Source organism: Chiloscyllium plagiosum, unplaced genomic scaffold (assembly GCF_037043375.1).
Source record: "Chiloscyllium plagiosum isolate Xiang-an unplaced genomic scaffold, Cpla_swu_hap1 HiC_scaffold_52, whole genome shotgun sequence".
NCBI lineage: Eukaryota > Metazoa > Chordata > Chondrichthyes > Orectolobiformes > Hemiscylliidae > Chiloscyllium > Chiloscyllium plagiosum.
This window is the reverse complement of record NW_028270190.1, coordinates 17,172,299-17,193,545: the sequence shown is the minus strand read 5'-3', so window position 1 is coordinate 17,193,545 and position 21,247 is coordinate 17,172,299. Positions and strand designations below refer to the sequence as shown.

The 21,247-nt window shown below is 44.0% G+C and overlaps 1 protein-coding gene across 1 annotated transcript; it reads left to right on the top strand.

Moving 5' to 3' along the window:
• Positions 1 to 6,354: 6,354 nt before the first annotated feature.
• On the top strand, positions 6,355 to 11,788 carry LOC148134816 (uncharacterized). The gene is made up of 2 exons (XM_087985394.1): positions 6,355 to 6,452; positions 11,146 to 11,788. The coding sequence occupies exons 1-2, from the start codon at positions 6,355 to 6,357 to the stop codon at positions 11,786 to 11,788; spliced, it is 741 nt and encodes a 246-aa protein (XP_087841520.1).
• Positions 11,789 to 21,247: the final 9,459 nt, after the last annotated feature.

Sequence of the window (21,247 nt, the reverse complement as noted above, 5' to 3'; positions counted from 1 at the left end):
AGTCTGTATACTCTGTAGTCTGGTTTGCTTGCATTTAAATCAAAGACTGCAACTGTTGTTTCATTTGTAACAATTTAAATTCCAGTCATGAGCAATAGCTCAACACGATCTGATCATGGAATCCAGGGGAAGGCAATTTTTTTTGTTAATTAACGGAAGACGTGTATAAAGCTGATGTTGTGTGGGAGGGGCATCTTGTGGTCCAGTGGTAGTGGCCCTACCCATGCTCCAGAGGTGTGTCTTAACATCTCCGAAGAGGTTGATTAGAAAAAAAGTTAGTTTTTCTGAAAATCTATATAAAAAGCTGACGTTAAACCCTGCTTCTGAGGATTCGGAACACTTTCGAATTCAGTAACGCACGTTTAATCAAAATAATGCATTAAGAAGAGAAAAACAACATGAAAATAAGCTAGTGAGAGATAAAAACAAGTGTTTTAACAGCTTTCTCAAGATAAACTAAAAGGTAATCATAAAAGACAGATATGCACCGACAAGTGGCAGAGGCAAGGAAACCTGCAATTGTGACGGTATGAATAACAGAGAAATAAGGATGATATTTTGGGTCTGTCTTCAGAGAGGAACAATCACTCCACTTTTCAATAATAGAAGATAAGCAATGTCTTAGTGCAAATGAGCAGATCGATGAATTGGTCATTAGTGAACAGAAGTAGCACTGGGAAATTAATATAATCCCAGAATCTAAAGATCAACATTCAGAATCCTCAGAATATTGGTTGCAGTGATCATGATCTTTCGCTGCCACTCTGGTACATATTTGTCTTTTCTGATCAGCTTTTGTTTTATCTGTAGAAAGCTTTTTCAAACAATTACATCTCTATCACTGGTTTAATTACATGTTGCTTTCTCTATTAATGCATTTTTTTCGTCCTACTGTACTGAATTTAAAAATGTGTTTTGAATCCCCAGGCCTGGGGTTTAACAGCAGCATTTATAAACCAACCTGTTCCTTCCCACTGCACCATAACACACCCCTCCCACCCAACATCAGCTTTATACACTACTTCCATTAATTTACAAAAACTTTACCTTCCCCTGGATTCCATGATTAAATTTTGTTGAGCTTTTGCTCATGATTGGAACTTAAATTTGTTTCAAATGAAGAAACAGTTACAATCTTTGATTTAATTCATAACAAAGCAGACTACAGATTCCCCCACCTCACTCCAGTTCCAACCTTCCAGCTCAGCAGTGTCCTCATGACCTGTCCTACCTGTCCATCTCCCTTCCCACCTATCCGCTCCACACTCCCCTCTGACCTATCGTCTCCATTCCCAACCACATTCACCTATTGCAATCTTTGCTACCTTGCCCCACCCTCCTCTCTGACCTATCGCCTTCATCCCCACCCCCATTCACCTATTGTACTCTTTTCTACCTTCTCCCCAGCCTCCCCCCCCTTCCTTTATCGCTCCACCTTGGAGGCTTCCTGCCTCTATTCCTGATGAACGGCTTTTGTCCGAAACGTCGATTTTCATGCTCCTTGGATGCTGCCTGATCTGCTGTGCTTTTCCTGCACCAGTCTGATCTAAAGACGAAAGAGTATGCAGACTGTCACTTTTTCAGCAGCAGTGGGGAGGCAATGCTTCACTGTCAGATTGTCCACTTGCCAGATGTCAGCTGAGTTGTGTCTTTGAGTAAAGTGCACATTATCGCGGAGCTTATGAGGGAAGGGTATACTGTCAGTGGAGAGATCAACATCAAAGTATTTCCACAGATGAAGTGCTGCTTGTGACAGTCAGTATTGCATGCAAAACTATTTACCTCGTTAAAAAAACAAGTGGAAGTTATTTAATTAAACACACACATTGAGTTGATGGTTGCTGAATAAATGTCTCACCGTGAGCAGAGTTTGGAACAAGACACCGGTGCATTGGCATTAAATTAATTTCAAGCAAAGGAACATGCAAATGGAATCAAATTGTTTTTACACTTTGCATTCTATCCCTGTTGACCTAAGAGATGGATGGACATGTTGCGGTTCGTTTTGCCACAATGAATGTTTTGTAAGATGTGAATGCCTGGCTGTATCAAAAGGAGAGGCCCAACAGGGACAGTGACATAAGTTGAGGACTCAAGGGCAGAGTCATTAATTGGTTCAGAGTAGAGATGGTTCAGGTTGGTGACTCTTTTTTATGCTTCTGTCTGTTTCTCTTCATTTGGTTCGATTGCTCCTTCTCTTTCTCTCTTTCTCTCTCTGACTGTCTCTCACTCTTCCTCCCTCTCGCTATAATTGTCCCTCTCTCTCGCTCACTCTTTCTGTCGCAGTTTCTCTCTCCGTCTGTCTCTTTCTCTGTCACTGATTCTATCTCTCTCGCACTCTGTCTGTCTCTCTGTCTCTGACACTATCTCTCTGTCTTCCTCTCCCAATGTCTCTCTCTCTCTCCCACTGTCTCTCTCTCTCTCTCTCTCTCTCTCAATGTCTCTCTCTTTCTCACTGTTTCTTGTCACTCTTCTTTTCACTCTCACTGTTTTGTTGTCTCCCTCAATGAATCTCTCTGACTCTCTCTGTTCATTTTTCTGGCACGTTCCCCCGCTCTATCTGGATTAGTGGTGCTGGAAGAGCACAGCAGTTCAGGCAGCATCCAAGGAGCTTCGAAATCGACATTTCGGGCAAAAGCCCTTCATCAGGATGAAGGCCTGATGAAGGGCTTTTACCCGTAACGTCGATTTCGAAGCTCCTTGACTGCTGCCTGAACTGCTGTGCTCTTCCAGCACCACTAATGCAGAATCTGGTTTCCAGCATCTGCAGTCATTGTTTTTACCCCCGCTCTATCTCTCATGTCTCTCTCTCGTTGTGTCTCTCTCTGTGCCTCTCTCCGTTTCTGAATTCCTCTCTCTCTGTCCTTCACAGTATCTCTGTCTCTTGTCTCTCTCTCTCTTTCTCTTTTAAACAGTTTCTCTCTTAACCTGTCTCTCTTTCTCACTATCCATCTCACTCTGTCCCTCTTTCTCCTTCTTTTCCTGTGTCACTCTCATTCTCTCTCTCTTTCATGCTTTCTGTCTCTTTATCTCCGTCACTGTCTCTCCCTCTCGCTCTTTCTGTCGTAGTAACTCGCCATCTCTCTGCCTAATTGGCTCTCACTCCTTCATTTTCTCTGTCTCTCTCTCTCCCTCACTGAATCTCTCCCACTCCGCCTCTCTCTCACACACTGTGAGTCTTTCTCTGTTACTGTCTCCCACTCTCTCTTTCTGTGTCTCTCACTGTCCCTGTCACTTCCCCTCTCTCACATTATCTTCGCTTTCTCCCTCACAGTATCTCCTTTTGACATACAAGCTCTCTCAGTGACTATTTCTGTTCCTCTTTCTTGCTTTCTCCCTCTCATGTCTCTCTTTCTGTTTCTCCTTCTTGCTTCACCCCCCTCTCTCAAGTCTCTCTATCTTTCCTTCCTTCTGTGTCTCTCTGTTTCTACTCTGTCTCTGACTCGCTCTATCTCTCAGGCTCTCTGTCCTTCACGTTACCTCTCTCTCACACTGCTTCTCTCTCTCTCCCGCACCCAGACACTTTTGATCTCTTGCTGTCGCGCTCTCTGTCCTTCTTTCTTGTTCTTTCCCCATCTATCTCTCTTGCTTCTTCTTTTTTCTGCCTCTCTTCTTCTAGCACTCTCTCACTGTCTCTCTCTCACTGCCCCTTGAGTCGCTCACTAACTCCCTCTCTCTCCCACACACATTCTCTGTCTCTGTCTGTCTCTCACTCCCTGTCTGCCTCAGTCTCGCCATCTCTTTCTCACTCCTTCCCTCTCTGCTTCTCACACTCTCTGTGTCTCTTTATCTCTGTAACTGTCTCTGCCTGCTTCTCTCTCTCTGTCCTTCTTTCGCACTCTTTCCCACTCTGCATGTCTGATTGTCTCTCCCTCTCTCTCACTGTCTCTCTCCATCTCTCTCTCTGTCGCTCTCACAAACTGTCTCTCTCATTATCTCTGTGTCTCTTTCGCTCACTGTTTTTGTATGTGTCTGTCTGTTTTTCTCTAACACTCACTGTCCTTCAGCCTGTCTCTCTCTTTCTCTCTGGAGGGGAGTGCAGCTTTCGAGCCTCCGAGGACGCAGTGGGAAAACCACAACTTTTGCACTTTGATGTATTTACTGGGTAATTAACCACCATTATCCATCCCTAACTGTCTGTGAAATGAATACAGTGAACCACGAATCACTGGCAGCATCTGTGGGAAGAAACCAGAGTTAATACTTCGAGTCTGTTGACCCTTCATCAGGGAATAAGTGGTATTTATATTGAAGACTGGGTTGGATGTGTTTGGGGGAAAGGGGGGATCTGAGTGAATAGGTGGAGATGGAACCCAGATAGATCAATGTGTGATAACATGCACCTTTAAGAGGTTCTGTATCTCTTCAAGAAATGTCACAGAGTGTTAAGATGTACAGCTCGGAAACTCGTCCATACCGACCAGATATCCCAACCCAATCTCGTCCCCACTGCCAGGCATCCTGCCCATATACGTCCAAACCCTTCCTATTCATATTCCCATCCAAATGCCTTTTCAATGTTGCAATTGTACTAGCCTCCACCACTTCCTCTGACAGCTCATTGTATACATGCACCACCCTCTGCGTGATAAATTTGCCGCTTTAGTCTCTTTTACCAGCTCACCTGAAACATATGCCCTCTAGTTCTGGACTTGCCCACTTTTAGACTTTGTCTATTTACTTTATCCATGCCCCTTATGATTTTGTAAATCTCTGTAAGGTCACCCCTCAGCCTCCAACTCTCCAGGGAAAACAGCCCCAGCCTATTCAACCTCTCCATATAGCTTAAATCCTTCAACCCTGGCAACATATTGTAAACCTTTTCTGAACCCTTTCAAGTTTCACAACATCTTCCCGATAGGAAGGAGACCAGAACTGCACGCAATATTCCAACAGAGGCCTAACCGATGTCATGAGAGCTGCAACATGACCTCCCAACTCATGTACTCAACACTCTGACCAATAAAGGAAAGCATAACAAATGCCTTCTTCACTGTCCTATCTACCTGCGACTCCATTTTCAAAGAGCTGCGAACCTGCATTCCAAGGTCTCTTTGTTCAGCGATACTCCCTTGGACCTTACCATTAAGTATATGAGTCCTGCTAAGACTTGCTTTCCCAAAATGCAGCACCTCACAGTTATCTACATTAAACTCCATCTACCACTTCTCAGCCCATTGGCCCATCTGATCAAGATCCTGTTGCAATCTGAGGTAACCTTCTTCGCTGTGCACAAGACCTCCAATTTTAGTGTCATCTGCAAACTTACTCTCCATACCTCTTATGCTCACTCGAGAATGTACGTAATCCTCCAGTTGTGGGCTCACCAACCTCGGACAATGAAGGCCAACATGTCGTTTGTCTTTCTAACATGTTACTATCCTGCAGCACCTTCATTTTGGATTTCAGTGACCTCTGGACAAGGACATCCACAGAGTCATAGCTTCATACAGCACGGAAACAGACCCTTCGGTGCAACTCGTCTATACCCAGCAGGTTTCCCAAACCAAACTGGTTCTAATTCACTGCATTTGGCCAGTATCCCTCTGAAAATTTCCGAGTCATGTTTCAATCCAAATGTCTTTTAAATGTCGCAAATGTACCTGCATCTGCCTCTTCCTCTAGAAGTTCAATCCACACATGAACCAGCCTCCGTGCGATAATGTTGCCCTCAGACCCCTTTTAAATCTCTCTCCTCTCACCTAAAGACTGTGCCTTCTAGTCATCAAACCTGGATATTTTATGCTTGAGACATCCATCCAAATTGTTGAACTGTGTTGTGAATAACTGGACCTACACCAGGGTCAGTTTGTGATCAGTGCGTAATACTGGGAACCTGTGTAATATCCTGTGGGACATATAAATCCTTTATTGGTACTATTAAAGCACACATCATTGTGGACATTTTCAAGGCCCTGCTGTACTTGGAGTCTGAAGTTGGACTCCTCCTCTGCTGCACTATTCCAGCAACACATTTTTTCAGCTCTGATATCCAGCATCTGCAATCCTTACTTTCTCCTAAACATCTCCTCCACCTCCCCCCCCAAGAGAGCCGTGGACCAACTGCAACTAATCTGAAAGTTTGGCTCGGTCCTATAACTACTGGCAGAAACTCCAATCTTCACCTGTAAATCGTGCCCCTCGGAGATAACCAGAACTTCTGCTTAATTAATGGGCAATTACCACCCAGGACGGTAGAGAGACATTTTCTGTTTGCCGACGTGTGTGTCCCTAGATGTCTGTCACTCTTTTGCCAATGTCGTATGAATTGATCAAGTTGCTTTTTTTTCATACTTCTCAGTTTTTTCTGTGTTTTCGTTATAGTACAGTTAAAGGTTGCTGACAAATCTCAAAATGCAGCCGCTCTGCCTGTTCCTGTTGGTGCTGCTCACAATCCCCATGTCAGATGCGGCTGTACTGGATAACCGTGCCTTGATTGGCATTATTCACCGGTGAGTGTCAGTGAAACAGACCTTTGCTGACCAGCTCTCTAAGCTGGGGGCTGTGCTCAATCTGAAGTCAAATCAGAGCCTGGTTGCTTGGAACAGCCTGGTAATAAATGGAGAGAACACAGCAGGTGTAGGGTTTGCTCTGCAGCTGTGGGAAAAAGTCTCAATCAAATACCCATGATCTTTATTACAATGTGTGGAAACTATCACCAGATTTCCCGGGGTCACATCACTGAGAGTGAAATCGATTGCATCAGCTGACCCCGAAATAAAGGAGAGAGTGAAATAAATCGGAGTGAGGTTTGGAGAAAATGCCCAAATCCCAAACACAGGCAATATTTTACTGTTTACTGAATCATCTCACTCACCTCTCAGTTTCGCCTTTGGCTCCTTCTGCCGCCTTCGCTATTATTCCTATTTCTTGTTGGTCTGCAAGTCATTTTCTTCTCGTTGTCTCTTTCTTCTGTTCCCTTGCTTTTTAGTTGCTCTACACCTTGTCCATACGCCCCAAACATTTTCTGGTTTATAATTCTTCCAGAATATTCCTGTTAGGGTGAAAGGAAAGGCTGGTAGGTGTCGGGAATGCTGGATGACTGAGGAAATTTGAGGGTTTGGTGAAGAAAAAGAAGGAAGCATATGTCAGGTATAGACAGAACCGATAGAGTCAATCCTTAGAAGAGTATAAAGACAGTAGGAGTATACTTCAGAGGGAACTCGGGAGGGCAAAAAGGGGACATGAGACAGCTTTTGCAAATAGAATTAAGGAGAATCCAAAGGATTTTTACAAATACATTAAAGACAAAAGGATAACTAAGGAGAGAATAGGGCCCCTCAAAGATCATCAAGGTGGCCTTTGTGTGGAACTGCAGAAAATGGGGGAGTTACTAAACGAGTACTTTGCACCAGTATTTACTGTGGAAAAGGATATGGAAAAGATAGACTGTAGGGAAATAGATGATGACATCTTGAAAAATGTCCATATTACAGAGGAGGAAGTGCTGGATGTCTTGAAACATATAAAAGTGAATAAATCCCCAGGACCTGATCAAGTTTCCCCTAGACTTTTGTATCTTTCCCCTCTCACCCGAAACCTATGCCCTCTAGTTCTGGACTCACCGAACCCAGGAAAAAGACTTTGCCTCTTTACCCTATCCATGCCCGTCATAATTTTGTACACCTCTGTAAGATCACCCCTCAGCCTCCAACGCTCCAGGGAAAACAGCCCCAGCCTGTTCAGACTCTTTATGTAGCTCAATTCCTCCAACTCTGGCAACATCGTTGTACATCTTTCCAGAATTCTTTCAAGTTTCACAACTTCTTTCTGATAGGAAGAAGACCAGAATTGCACGCAATATTCCAACAGTGGCCCAACCAATGACCTGTCCAGCCGCAACATGACATCGCAACTCCTGTACTCAATACGTTGACCAATAAAAAACATACCAAATGCCTTTTTCACTATCCTATCTACCCGCGCCTCCACTTTCAAGCAGATATGAATCTGCATTGCAAGGTCTCTTTTTTCAGCAACACTCCCGAGGATATTACAATTAAGTGTGTAAGTCCTGCTAAGATTTGCTTTCGCAAAATTCAGCACCTCGCATTTATCTGAATTAAACTCCATCTGCCACTTCTCAGCCCATTGGCCCATCTGGTCAAGATCCTGTTGTAATGTGAGGTTACACTCTTCGCATTCCACTACACCTCCAATTTTCGTGTCTTCTGCAAACTTACTAATTATATATGGACTTCAGTAAGGCGTTCGACAAGGTTCCCCATGGGAGACTAGTTAGCTAGTTTAGATCTGATGAAATACACTGAGAACTAGCCAACAGGACATATAACTGGCTCAAAGTTTGAAGACAGAGGGTGGTGGTGGAGGGTTGTTTTTCAGATTGTGTCCTGTGACCAGTGGAGTTCCACAAGGATCCGCGCTGTGTCCACTACTTTTTGTAATTTATATAAATGATTTGGATGTGAGTGTAAGAGGTATCGATAGTAAGTTTGCAGATGACACCAAAATTGAAAGTGTAGTGGACAGCAAAGAACGTAACCTCAGATTACAACAGGATCTTCATCAGATGGGCCAATTGGCTGAGAAGTGGCAGATGGAGTTCAATTCAGATAAATGCGTGGTGCTACATTTTGGGAACGCAAATCTTAGCAGTACTTGTCCACCTTATGGTACGGTTCGAGCGCTATTGCTGAACAAAGAGATCTTGGAGTGCAGGTTCATTGCTCCTTGGTAATGGAATTGCAGGTAGATAGGATAGTGAAGAAGGTGTTTGGTATGCTTTTCTTTATTGGTCAGAGTATTGAGTACAGAGATGGAAGGTCATGTTGCGGCTGTAGAGGACATTGGTTCGGCCACTTTTGGAATATTGCATGCAATTTTGGTCTCCTTCCTATCGGAAAAATGTTGTGAAACGTGAAAGGATTCAAAAAGGATTTACAGAGCTGTTCCCAGGGTTGGAGGATTTGAGCTATAGGGAGATGCTGAACAGGTTGGGGCTGTTTTCTCTGGAGTTTCTGAGGCTGAGGGGTGACCTTTTCGATGTTCATAAAATTATGAGGGACATGGATAGGATAAGTAGACAAATTCATATTCCTGGGGTGGGGGAGTCCAGATCTAGAAGTCATACGGTTAGGGTTAGAGGAAGAGATATTAAAGAGAGCTAAGGGGCATTTTTTTAACACTGGGGTGGTACGAGTATGGAATGAGCTACCAAAGGAAGTGGTGGAGGCTAACACAACTGCAACATTTAAAATGTGTCTCGATGGGAATACGAATAGGAAGGGTTTGGAGGGATATGCGCTGGCTGCTGGCAGGTGGAACTAGTTTGGGTGGGATATCTGGTCGGCATGTACCGGTTAGACAGAATGTTCAGTTTCCGTGCTGTATATCTCTATGACTCTCTGACGTCCCCTTCCAGTTGACTGTTCCTGAAGCTCTCATTCTGTCTCTCTGTCTCTCCCCCCGTCTCTATCTATTTCCACCCGTCACGTGTGGCATGGGGCATCGATTAGGGCATCAGTCAAATGACATTAACATGAAGATACAGTGGAGAAGGCTAGTGGCACTCTGTGATTCATTGCAGGAGGATTTGTACAAAAATAAGTAACAATGTTCTGCTCTCTGTCACATTACCCTGATTCTCTCTTTCAACCTCTCGCTAATCGCGGAGTTTACTACAACACTGGGACAGGGAAATACAATAAATCAACATTGACCTTCCGATGCAAATTGTTGAAATGTGAATTGTTGACTTTTACGATGTGTCCAATATAATGGGCATTGTTCTGAGTAACTCGTCTCAAACTTGGCCCACTGACATTGCACAGAGAATGTTTCACCCAAAGTCCGCCCCTTAACTCACACCCTGACTTTACCCCTTTCAGTTTCCTCCGAGCAGGTAAGCACCGGGCGTTTGATTCTGGGAGAGGACATTTTGCCTTCCAATCTTCACCTGCAAATCATACCCATGGGAGATAATCAGAACTTCTGCTGAATTACTGGGCAAGCACCACCTAGGACGATAGACAGACATTTTCTGTTTGCCGACACGTGTGTCCCTGCATATCTTTCATGCTCTTGCCAATGTAGTACGAATTGAACAAGTTTTTTTTTCATACTTTTCAGATTTTTTCTGTGTTTTCCCTACAGTACGGTTAAAGGGTGCTGACAAATCTCAAAATGTGGACACTCTGCCTGTTCCTATTGGTGCTGCTCACAATCCCCATGTCAGATGCGGATGTACTGGATGACCATGCCTTGATTGTCATTGTCAATCGCTAAGTGTCAGTGAAACATATCTTACCTGACCATCTCTGTAAGCTGGGGACTGTGCTCAATCTGAGGTCAAATCAGAGCCTGGTTGCCTGGAGCAGGCTGGTAATAAATGGCGAGGACACGGCAGGTATAGGGAGTGCTCTGTACCTGTGGGAAATAAGTCTAAACACATTAACTCGGACTCTCATTACTCCCAGAGGAAGGGACTTCCAGGGAAATTATTACCAGATTTCCCGGGGTCATATCTCTAACAGTGAAATCGATAGCACCCGCTGACCCCGAAATAAACGAGAGAGTTTCCCTTTGCTTCCTTTGCTATTATTCCAATTTCCTTTCAGTCTGCAAGTCTTTTGTTCTGTTTGTCTCTGTATGCCCCAAACATTTTTCCAGTTAACAATTCTCCTAGGATTCTCCCTACCTCCAGCTCCCACTGATTGCACCTGTAGCTCTCATTCTCTCTCTCTCTCTTTCTCTCTCCCCGTCTCTATTTATTTCTAACCATCCCGTGTATCATGCGGCATCAAGTAGTGCATCAGTCAAAGTAACTTAAAGTGAAGTTAGAGTGAGTTATCAAGAAGGCTTGTGGCATTCTCTGATTCATTGCAGGAGGATTTGTACAAAAATAAGTAACATTGTTCTGCTCTCTGTCAATTACCCTGATTCTCTCTTTAAACTTCTCACTGATCCCAGAATTTACTACAACACTGGGATAGGGATACAAAGTAAATCAACATTGACCTTCCCATGCAAGAACTTGAAATGTGAATTGCAGGGTTTCACGTTTTCTTTAATATGATGAGCATTGTTCCAATTAACTCATCTCAAACTGTGCCCAATAACACTGCAAAGAGAATGTTTTACCCAAAGTCTGTTCCTTGACTTACATCCTGACTTTACCTCTTTCAGTTTCCGCAAAGCAGCTGGGCACCAGGTGACCGATTATGGGATAGGACACTTCGTCTTCCTGGTGGCTTTACCTGCTTCCCAGTGCAACAGACTTGTAGAATTGAACCTCAGCAGATCAAGACATACTTTCATTAACGACGATGTGAACATTTTCCTGAACTCCCTACGTGGAAATTACCTCACTGTCTTCCTGAACAGCGGCTGTCGTTGCTCAGAAAGTAAATTGCTGAACCCCGCCGAGATCAATGGGCACCGCACCGCGGCTCAGCTTTTCCAAACTCTGCTGAATAACAGAACCCAGCACAATAACCAGCCAGTGGGCTGTATCATTCTCTTCACCACCTACAGCCCATGTCTAGATGACTGTTTCAGTAACACGGGAAATTGTGAGATCATCCGTGCCTTGCAAATTTCCCCATTTCGGGACATATGGACTGAACCAGACATTCACAAGTATTTTGTCTTCGGTAAAATATTTGCACATGATGCAGATCAGAGCCGACACCAGGATATCCGTGAAAAGGTGGCTGCAGTGGAGAATACCGGGTTTCATGTCAGAAAGTGTGATGGAAAAAGCCTATTCACATGTAGAGAATCCTTCACACCAGAATACTGCATTGAACAGGCTCCAAAAATTGATTAAACATAATAAGGGATCTGGGAATTTCTGTAAAGGGGTGCCGTGTCTGTTCAAATGCATCTATCACATTTCAAATCAGTATAATAATCTGAATTTACTAACTTACACTGATATCCTTTCTGCTTGTCATTCAATGAATCAAACCAGATGTGATCACAGATAAAAAGTCAATTATCCACTCAATAAATTCAAGAAACCCTCACAGTCAAAATCAATTGCACTCACAACGTATTTTTCCTGTCCATCAACACATCTGCAAATGCAACCCAATCCTGGTCCCCGGTTTTCAGTGTCAGTCTTATCCTAAGCAGTCTTATTTCTGATGAAGGGCTCCTGCCCGAAACGTCCACTTTCCTGCTCCTTGGATACTGCCTGTCCTGCTGTGCTTTTCCAGCACCACTCTAATCTTGACTTGAATCTCCAACATCTGCAGTCCTCATTTTCGCCTTATTGAAACCCTGCTGATCACTGCAGCCAGAGATGTTTGACAACAATACTTGAAAGAGTTCAGAAACCATTTCCAAGGATGTTGCCAGGGTTACGGGGTTTGATCGATAGGGAGAGGCTGAATAGACTGCACTCCATGTGATCTAACCTTGCGAGCCAGTCGACCATGAGGAACCCTGTCGAACTCCTTACGGAAATTCATCTGGTCCCCATCCATCCATCCATTAAAAGACATTTGAATGGGTATATGGAGATGAAGGGTTTTAGCGATTATTGGCCAAATGCTCGAAATGTGGCTAGATTTATTTAGGATACCTGCTAGGCTGTTTCAATGCTGTATATCTCTATAACTCTCTGACTGTGACTCTAATACGAAGGTTATACAGTAACATTCAAACCCAGTGGTGGAGTTGGATGTAAAATACTTGCACTGAGGCTGGTGTCCTTCTTCAAGTCCCCCTTTATTTACACATGAGCAGCCCTTCCCTTTATCACTGTCTCATTCAGAGACCACATCTCTGACACTGACCGTTCTTATCTGTCAGCCAGATAAACAGCCCCAATCAGGGAACTCATATTCTATGAGATCCAGCTGGCTGTCCTGGTTTCAACGACTGCAGTATGTCCGCTGGAAATAAAGCACACACTAAAGAGAAACAGTTACATAACCGCGGTAAAGGAAGGGATAAGGCCATGTGGGGAGGGAAAGGGAGCTACACATTTGGGGTGACTCAGAGAGTGGAAAACAATCGAATGGGAAGGATACCAGTAAAGAATGGGTAAAACAGATTTAATCGCCTGAATGAAGCATTCCATTTACCAAATCGTTTAAGAGTTTGGGTGCAGCATGTCTTCAGTTTCCCTTTAATCGATCTGCAATTTTTGCATCATTTCCAAATGTTCTCTCTCCAACATTGCACTGTTGGAATGGTTTGAACGGCAGAAATAACATTTCTTTGCACAGCTGTATTCAGTGAAATGAGTTGCATGTATAACTACACCTGATTGTTCTGCTTTTGATTGATGCATATAAAATAAAGTTAATTCCACCATTGGACAGCAATCTGCTTGCAGATATAGGATTTCTGTTTTGTGAAGAAATATGAACGAGCTGGAGAAGTAATGGCAGTGCCCATGGTGGGGATTATCCAACATTGCAGTTGGAAGATGGGGTCATGAATGGGGTTGGGGTTCAGAAGAACTATTCAGGAGGGAAAGGGAGAAACAGGTGGTGGACATTGTAGCACCAAGGCAGTGAGGACAATGACATGCGGCTTGGAGGGAATTCTGGCTCCTTTGTCAAAGACAGGGTCTTAGTAGAAAAGGACACAAAGGACTGACTCACAGGAAGTAAGGATCAGGCTAGGCTGACTGTGAAACAGGCAACAGACACTGGTAGGAGGGTGAACAATACAGGGTCACTGTGAACCTTTTGCCAGTCTGGATATAGTTACTGGGCCAAACATGAACTAAGCCTGGAGGACTGTCACCTCAGTGAACGATGCTCTTTGGTCTGTCTGAAACTTGTTGTTCTTCCAGAGCGAGGAGGTGACTCTGACTGAGTGTTGCAGACTGACACATCTCAAGGTCCCGGACTACGTGCTGAGGGATGGACTAGAACTTGGGGCAGCTGCTGCCACGGTGCAGTGGGGAAGACCACTATCTCAGGTCTTCCTGCTGAAGGGAAATGGGGGTTCGCTCAGTTATCAGACCCTCCCAGTGATTCCCGTAGGTATAAGTTTGTGCGTGTAAGAGAGCGTTTTTGGTTTTTGGTTCAAGTCATTTCCAATGTTGTGTTTGTTTACTTGAACAGAATATTCGTTATTGTAATCTGCTTTATTGTCACATGACATGCAACTGTAAAGGGCCAAACTGCATTTGTGAATATATGTGTACAGAAACATATTTCTGATGAATCAAATATAATTTTGAAATTTAAAGAAAAGCCGTGCTCAGTGTTAGACTGTTCACAATCGCCATATAGTAACTGGGTGGTGTGCAGATGAGGCCATACTCTCAATGAGACGGTTTACAGTCACCATATTGTAAATGGGTGGTGCATTAATCAGGCTAGTTTCACTGAGAGACTGTTTTACACTGATATTATACTGACTATGTAAGTGAGGCCACACTCAGTGTGAGACTGTCTACAAGCACTGTATAATGACACAAAGGTGTGTAAATGTGGTCACACTCAGTGTGAGACTGTTTCCAGACACAGTTCAGATACTGGGATGTGTGCAGTTCAGGTCAGAATCACCGTGAGATTCTTTAAATTCAGCGCATAGATACTGGGACGTGTGTAGATCAAGCCAGATTCACTGTGAGACTCTTTACAGTCATTATACAGTTGCTGGGAGCTGTGCACATCAGGCCAGACTCTTTACAGTCTGTGTTTAGTTACTGGGAGCTGTGCAGCTCAGCGCATAATTACTGTGAGACTCATTACACTCAGTGAATAGTTACTGGAAGTTGTGGAGATCACGCGAGCGTCAGTGTGAGACAAAAACAAAAATTGCTGGAAAAACTCAGCAGGTCTGGCAGCGCCTGTGAAGAAAAATCTGAGTAAACATTTCACGTCCGCTGACCCTGCAACTCTACACCTCACTGTGGGAACAGTGTGCTCATATTTATTGGGGTTTTTGTATATGAGGCCAGATTGCGGTGACTGTATGGTTACTGGGAGGTGTGTAGATGACGACAGGCTCTCTATGAGGTTTTTTGCAGTGACTGTATGGTTACTGGGAGGTATGTAGTTGAGGACAAAAGGATAACCACAGGGAGAATAGGGCCACAGAAAATGGAGGAGATACTAAATGAATATTTTCCCTCAGTATTTATTGTGGAAAAGGATATGGAAGATGGAGACTGTAGGGAAATAAATGGTGACATTTGCAGAATGTCCATATTAAACTGGAAGAAGTGCTGGATATCTTTAAATGGGTAAACGTGGATAAATCTCCAGGACCTGATCAGGTGTATCTTAGAACTCGGTGGGAAGCAAGGGAAGTGATTGCTGGCCTCTTGCTGAGATATTTGTATCATCGATAGCCACAGGTGAGGTGCCGGAAGACCGGAGGTTGGCTAACATGGTGCCACTGTTTAAGAAGCGTGGTAAGGACAAGCCAGGGAACTATAGACAAGTAAGCCAGACGTTGGTGTTGGGCAAGATGTTGGAGCGAATCCTGAGGGACATGATGTACATATATTTGGAAAGGCAAGGACTGCTTAGAGATAGTCACCATGGCCTTTTGTGTGGGAAATCACGCCTCACAAGTTTGATTGAGTTTTTTGAGGAAGGAACAAAAAGTATTGATGAGGGCAGAGCGATAGATGTGATCTATGTGGACTTTTAGGTAGGCGTTCGACAAGGTTCCCCATGGGAGATTGATTAGCAAGGTTAGATCTCATGGAATACAGGGAGAACGAGCCATTTGGATACAGAACTGGCTCAAAAGTAGAAGACAGAGGGTGGTGGTGGAGGGATGTTTTTCAGACTGGAGCCCTGCGACCAGTGGAGTGCCACAAGGATCAGTGCTGGGCCTCTACTTTTTGTCATTTGAAGAAGACGTTTGGTATGCTTTCCCTTATTGGTCAGAGTGTTGAGTACAGGGGTTGGGAGGTCATGTTGCGGCTGTACAGGACATTGGTTGGGCCACTGTTGGAATATTGCGTGCAATTCTGGTCTCCTTCCTATCGGGTAAATGTTGTGTAACCTGAAAGGATTCAAAAAAGATTTACAAGGATACTGCCAGGGTTGGAGGATTTGAGCTATAGGGAGAGGCTGAATAGGCTGGGGCTGTTTTCCTTGGAGCGTCGGAGGGTGAGGGATGACCTTATAGCGGTTTACAAAATTATAAGGGGCATGGAGAGGTTAAATCGGCAAAGTCTTTTTCCCTGGGGTCAGGGAGTCCAGAACTAGAGGGCATAGGTTTAGGGTGAGAGGGGAAAGATATAAAATAGACCTAAGTCGCAACCTTTTCACACAGAGGGTGGTACGTGTCTGGAATGAGCTTCCAGGGAAGTGGTAAAGACTGATACAATTGCAACATTTAAGAGGCATTTGGATGGTGATATGAATAGGAATGGTTTGGAGGCATGTGGGCCGGGTGCTGGCAGGTGGGACTAGATTGAATTGGAATATCTGGTCGGCATGTACGGGTTGGATCAAAGGGTATTTTTCCATGCTGTACATCTCTTTGACTTATGACAGGCTCTGAATGAGACTGTTTGCAGTGACAGTATGGTCACTGGTGGGTGTGTAGATACGGACAGGCTGTCTATGAGACTGCTTGCTATGACTGCATGGTTACTGGGAGTTGGGAGCAGAGTCAGTGTGAGATTGTTTGCTGTCTTCACGTCGTTGCTGGATGGTCTGTAGATCAGGTCAGAGTCACTATGAGACTGTTTACAATCGCGGTATATTAACTGGCGGGTGTGTCGATGAGGCCACGGTCACTGACAGACCGTTTCCATTAACCGTACAGTTACTGAGAATGTATAGTTGAGGCTTGACTCACTGTGAGATTGCTTACAGTGATGTCATACTTTCTGGGAGATGTGTCAATGAGGTCACGCTCAGTGTCAGACTGTTGAGGGTTCCCTTGTGGGGATGAGTCCAGCACATTCTGTGTTTTCACTAGAGAGTTGCAGAATAGCAGGTGCCCTGATTGAACATCCTCGGATTCTGTTAGGATGAGAAAGGTGTGATGCTGAGAGGCTGTGTCCTCAGTGGGAGAAACAAGAACCAGGGGGCACACTTCAGAGTAAGGAGTCTCCCATCAAAGACTGGGAAGAGTGAAAATTCATAGAATATTCTAGCGCAGTTCAGACCTGATATCCCTCGATGTTGCACTGACCTGTGAAAATGGTCCGGAGCCCATCTATCCTACACTATTGTATTTTATCCATATGTTTATCCAAAGACCAGTTAAATGCCCTTAAAATTGGCAAGTCTACTATTGTTGCAGGCAGTGCACACCACGCCCATGCTACTCCCTGAGCAAAGAAACTACCTCTGGCATCTGTCCTATATCTATCATCCCTCAGTTTACAGCTACATCCACTCGTGCTGGCCATCACCTTCTGAGAGAAAGGCTCCCCTTGTCCATCCCATCTAACCTTCTGATTATCGTATATGCCTCAATTAAGTCACCTCTCAATATTCTTCTCTCTAACAAAACCCTCAACTTCATCAGTCTTTCCTCATCAGGCCTGCCCTCCATACCTGGCAACATGCCAGTAAATCTCTGCAAACTTCCCAAAGCTTCCACATTCTTCCTATAATGCAGTGATCAGATCTGTCCACAATACTCCCAAATGCGGCCGCACCAGAGTTTCGTACAGCTGCAGCATGACCTTGTGGCTCTGAAACTTGTTCCCTCTACCAACAAAAGCGAACACACCGTTTATCATCTTAACAACCCTATCAATCTGTGTGGCAACTTTCAGGGGTCTATGTTCATGGAGACCGAGATCTTTCTGTTCTTCTACGCTACCTCGATTCTCACCATTAGCCCAGCACTCTTTATTTCAGTTACTCCTTCCAAAGTGAATCACTTCACACTTTTCCACATTAAACCCCATTTCCCACCTCTCAGCCCAATTCTGCACCTTATATATGTCTCTCTGTAACCAGCAAGTTCCTTCAGGATTGTCCACAGCTCCAATAATAACCTTAGTCTACCGGCAAATTTCCTAACCCAACCTATGCGCTCATCAAGGGAATTTATAAAAATGACAAACAACAGTGGCCCCAAAACAGATCCTTGCAAAACCCCACTAGTAACTCAACTCCAGGATGAAGATTTCCCCTCAACCACCATCTTCTTTCAGCTCACCAATTTCTGATCCTATCCATTAAACCACCCTCAATTCCTTGCCTCCGTCTTTTCTTCAATAGCCTACCGTAGGGAACCTTATCAAACGCCTTACTGAAATCCATATTCACCACATTAACCGCTTTGCCCTCATCCACCTGTCTGGTCACCACCTCAAAGAACTCAATAAGATTTGTGAGGCATGACCTACCCTTCACAATATCATGTTGACTATCCCTAAACAATATATTTCTCTGTCAATTATTATAAATCCTATCTCTTCTCCAAAATGTTACCTACAAACGACGTAAGGCTCAATGGTCTTCAATTACCAGGGTTGTCTCAACTCCCCATCTTGAACAAGGGAGCAACATTTGCCATTCTGCAGTCTTCTGGCACTATTCCTGTCGACGATGACGACATAAAGATCAAAGCCATGGACTCGGCAGTCTCCTCCCAGGCTTCCCAGAGAATCCTCGGATAAATCACAGCCGGCTCAGACTTATCCATTTTCACACACTCCAGAATTGCAAACGCATCCTCTTTGTGAACCTCAATCCTGTCTAGTCGAGCCTCAGTATTCTCCTCCACACCATTGTCTTTTTCCAGTGTGATTACTGACAAAAAATAGTCATTTAGCGCTTTCCTTCTCTCCTCGGACATCACGCACAACTTCCCACTACTATGCACCGAATCTTTCTCTCTGGAAAGATGATGTGTCCAGAAATGCAAGTGGGAGAACAGTTTCTCGCCTGCCTAACAGCACTGTATTAAGCAGGAAACTGCAGGAATTTATAAAAACACAAAATAATAATTGTGGAGGTCTTCAATCTTCATGTAGTGGAGTCAATCGCATTTGCAAGAGTGATCCTGAAGCGGAGTTTGTAGCACCATTCAGAAGTTGAAACTTAAGGATCCATTGCACAAAATAATGCAGTACTGATCTGAGCAACGGAACAGCATTTGCAGGCCTGTGAGGAGCAGTGGAATAGCCCATATTCAGGAATTCAATGTAACCCGGGACGAATATGACAAAGTCGTCACGGACTTCATTAGCAAGAATGTACAGGACAGATTGTGAAATACGTGAAACCGTAATTCCTTAACTGGAGACCACGTATGAATCGAGAAATACATTGCTGTCTGAAGATAAGGTATGCGGGGTTCAATTCAGAAGAACCAGAGCTGTACAAGAAATCCAGACACAACCTCAGGAAAGCCATAACGGACGTCAAGAGACAATACTGGACTTATGTAAGAGACCTAAACTCACCATATAGACGCCCGCCGTCTGTGACATGGCCGACTTGACACAACAGCCTACAGAGTGACGCAGGAAAGAATCTTGTGTAAAATATCGCACTGTCTGATAAGTGAATGCATTTGATCATCCGGTCCATTCGATCTTCAGCGAAATGGTGCCACTATTTTTAGAGTTTCAGATACATCTCTTCCCACTGTGTCCACTGCAGATGCCAATTTGGCCTTCATTACAGTGAGCCAAGGAAATCCAGTCAGATGGACTTACTGGTCATATGCGGACCAGCTAACGTTGGTATTCGATGACGTCTTTAAGTTCTCCTTACTTCAGTCTGAATTCTCCACTAAGTTTAAGAAGGCCACCATCATCCTGACACATTAGAAATCACAAGCAATCTGCTGCAATATCTACCGCCCTGTGACTCAGTGATGAAAACATTTCACCTTCCATGAAAGAACTGCATTGAGGTATCGGAAAATGAGTTAACTGCGGTGAAATTCATCTGTGTTTATGTACATAACACTGAGCGGATTTAAGTTAGTTTTTCAGACTGAGTACTGTGGTTAAGGCGGGAAGGGGATGGTTGAGAGGACGATTCTGAAAAAGAATCATTACTCAAGAAATTTCTCCCCAAAGGTACCTGTCAGTGTGGAAGGCGGACATTCTCCCCGTGTCTGCGTGGGTTTTCTCTGGTTTCCTCCCACAGTCCAAAAATGTGCAGATTAGGTGAATTAGGTGTTAGGTGAAGGGTTAAAAGTACGGGAATGGGTCTGGCTGGGTTGCTCTTCGGAGGGTCGGTGTGGACTAGTTGCCCCGAAGGGCCTGTTTCCGCACTGTAAGTAACATAATCTTTATTGGTCGTGGCAACAAATGATGATCAAGTCCACAGATGTGAAAGGCTGTGTTAAGTTATTCAGTTCCTTTCTGTCGTTCTCTTTCCGTTTTGCTTTGATCCTTTCTTTTCTCTTATTTGGTCTAGGCCAAATCACTCAAAACATTCTTAAGCAGGCAGCCCAGACCCGAAATATGCAATAGATTTCGGTCCGTGTACAGTGAAAATTACCAGAGTAAGTTAGCGAGATCGACAACCAGGTTCAAAACAGACAAAGATTTATTCACAAAATTAGACAATGAAACACAAATGATTGAACAAAAAAAAAATCCCGACAGAACTCAGCCGATCCAAGCTCGACATAATTAGGCTGTTCTAAATACACACAACAGTCACAATAAACAATCCTCTTAGAAACCAAAATAAATGAATGGAAAAGATGCTTCCAGGTTGAAATCATTAGGGCAGAAAAGAGTGAGGCTTTTTCCACAGAGCTCACTGTTGAACTCCAAACTAGTTCTGGACTAAACTAACCGGCTCAGGTAGAGTGCTGACAACTTCCCTTTCATTTTACAGGTCACTACTCAAACATACCCATTTTGGCCTGAAGTCTCATCTGTTTACATATAAACAAAAAGGCCTCTCAATACCCTATAATCTCTACACAAAACCAGACTACTCGGCTATGACACCACTGCGGAAACGAAGGACATGTTATCCACGAGAAAAAAGATGAGCCTTTAAAAAAAAGGAAACCAGCTTGAAAAACCTTCCCCTTCAAAACAAAATGAATCATCAATATGAAAAGGTGGCTTCAGTTTGAAAACCTTTCAAAGACCCGGTTAGTAATCCAAACACACATATACACTACATTAACTGTAAATATACAAACATATACAACCACATGAAATTTCATCTACACCCACCACCAAAAGCCCTCGCATCACCTTCGAGTCTCGATAATGTATCGGCAATCACGTTTTCGCGAGCTGTTATACGCACAGTTATCAAACTGAATCGCTGCAACATCGACCTCCAACTAAACAGACTGGAATTTATGTCCTTATATTTATTTTCCACAAATATCAAAGGGTTATGATCAG

Bases quoted from the DNA above. Each gene is read 5' to 3' on its own strand.
- LOC148134816 (XM_087985394.1), top strand. From the start codon at position 6,355: ATGCAGCCGCTCTGCCTGTTCCTGTTGGTGCTGCTCACAATCCCCATG. The intron at 6,453-11,145 runs GTGAGTGTCAGT...TACCTCTTTCAG, and splicing joins TTGATTGGCATTATTCACCG to TTTCCGCAAAGCAGCTGGGC.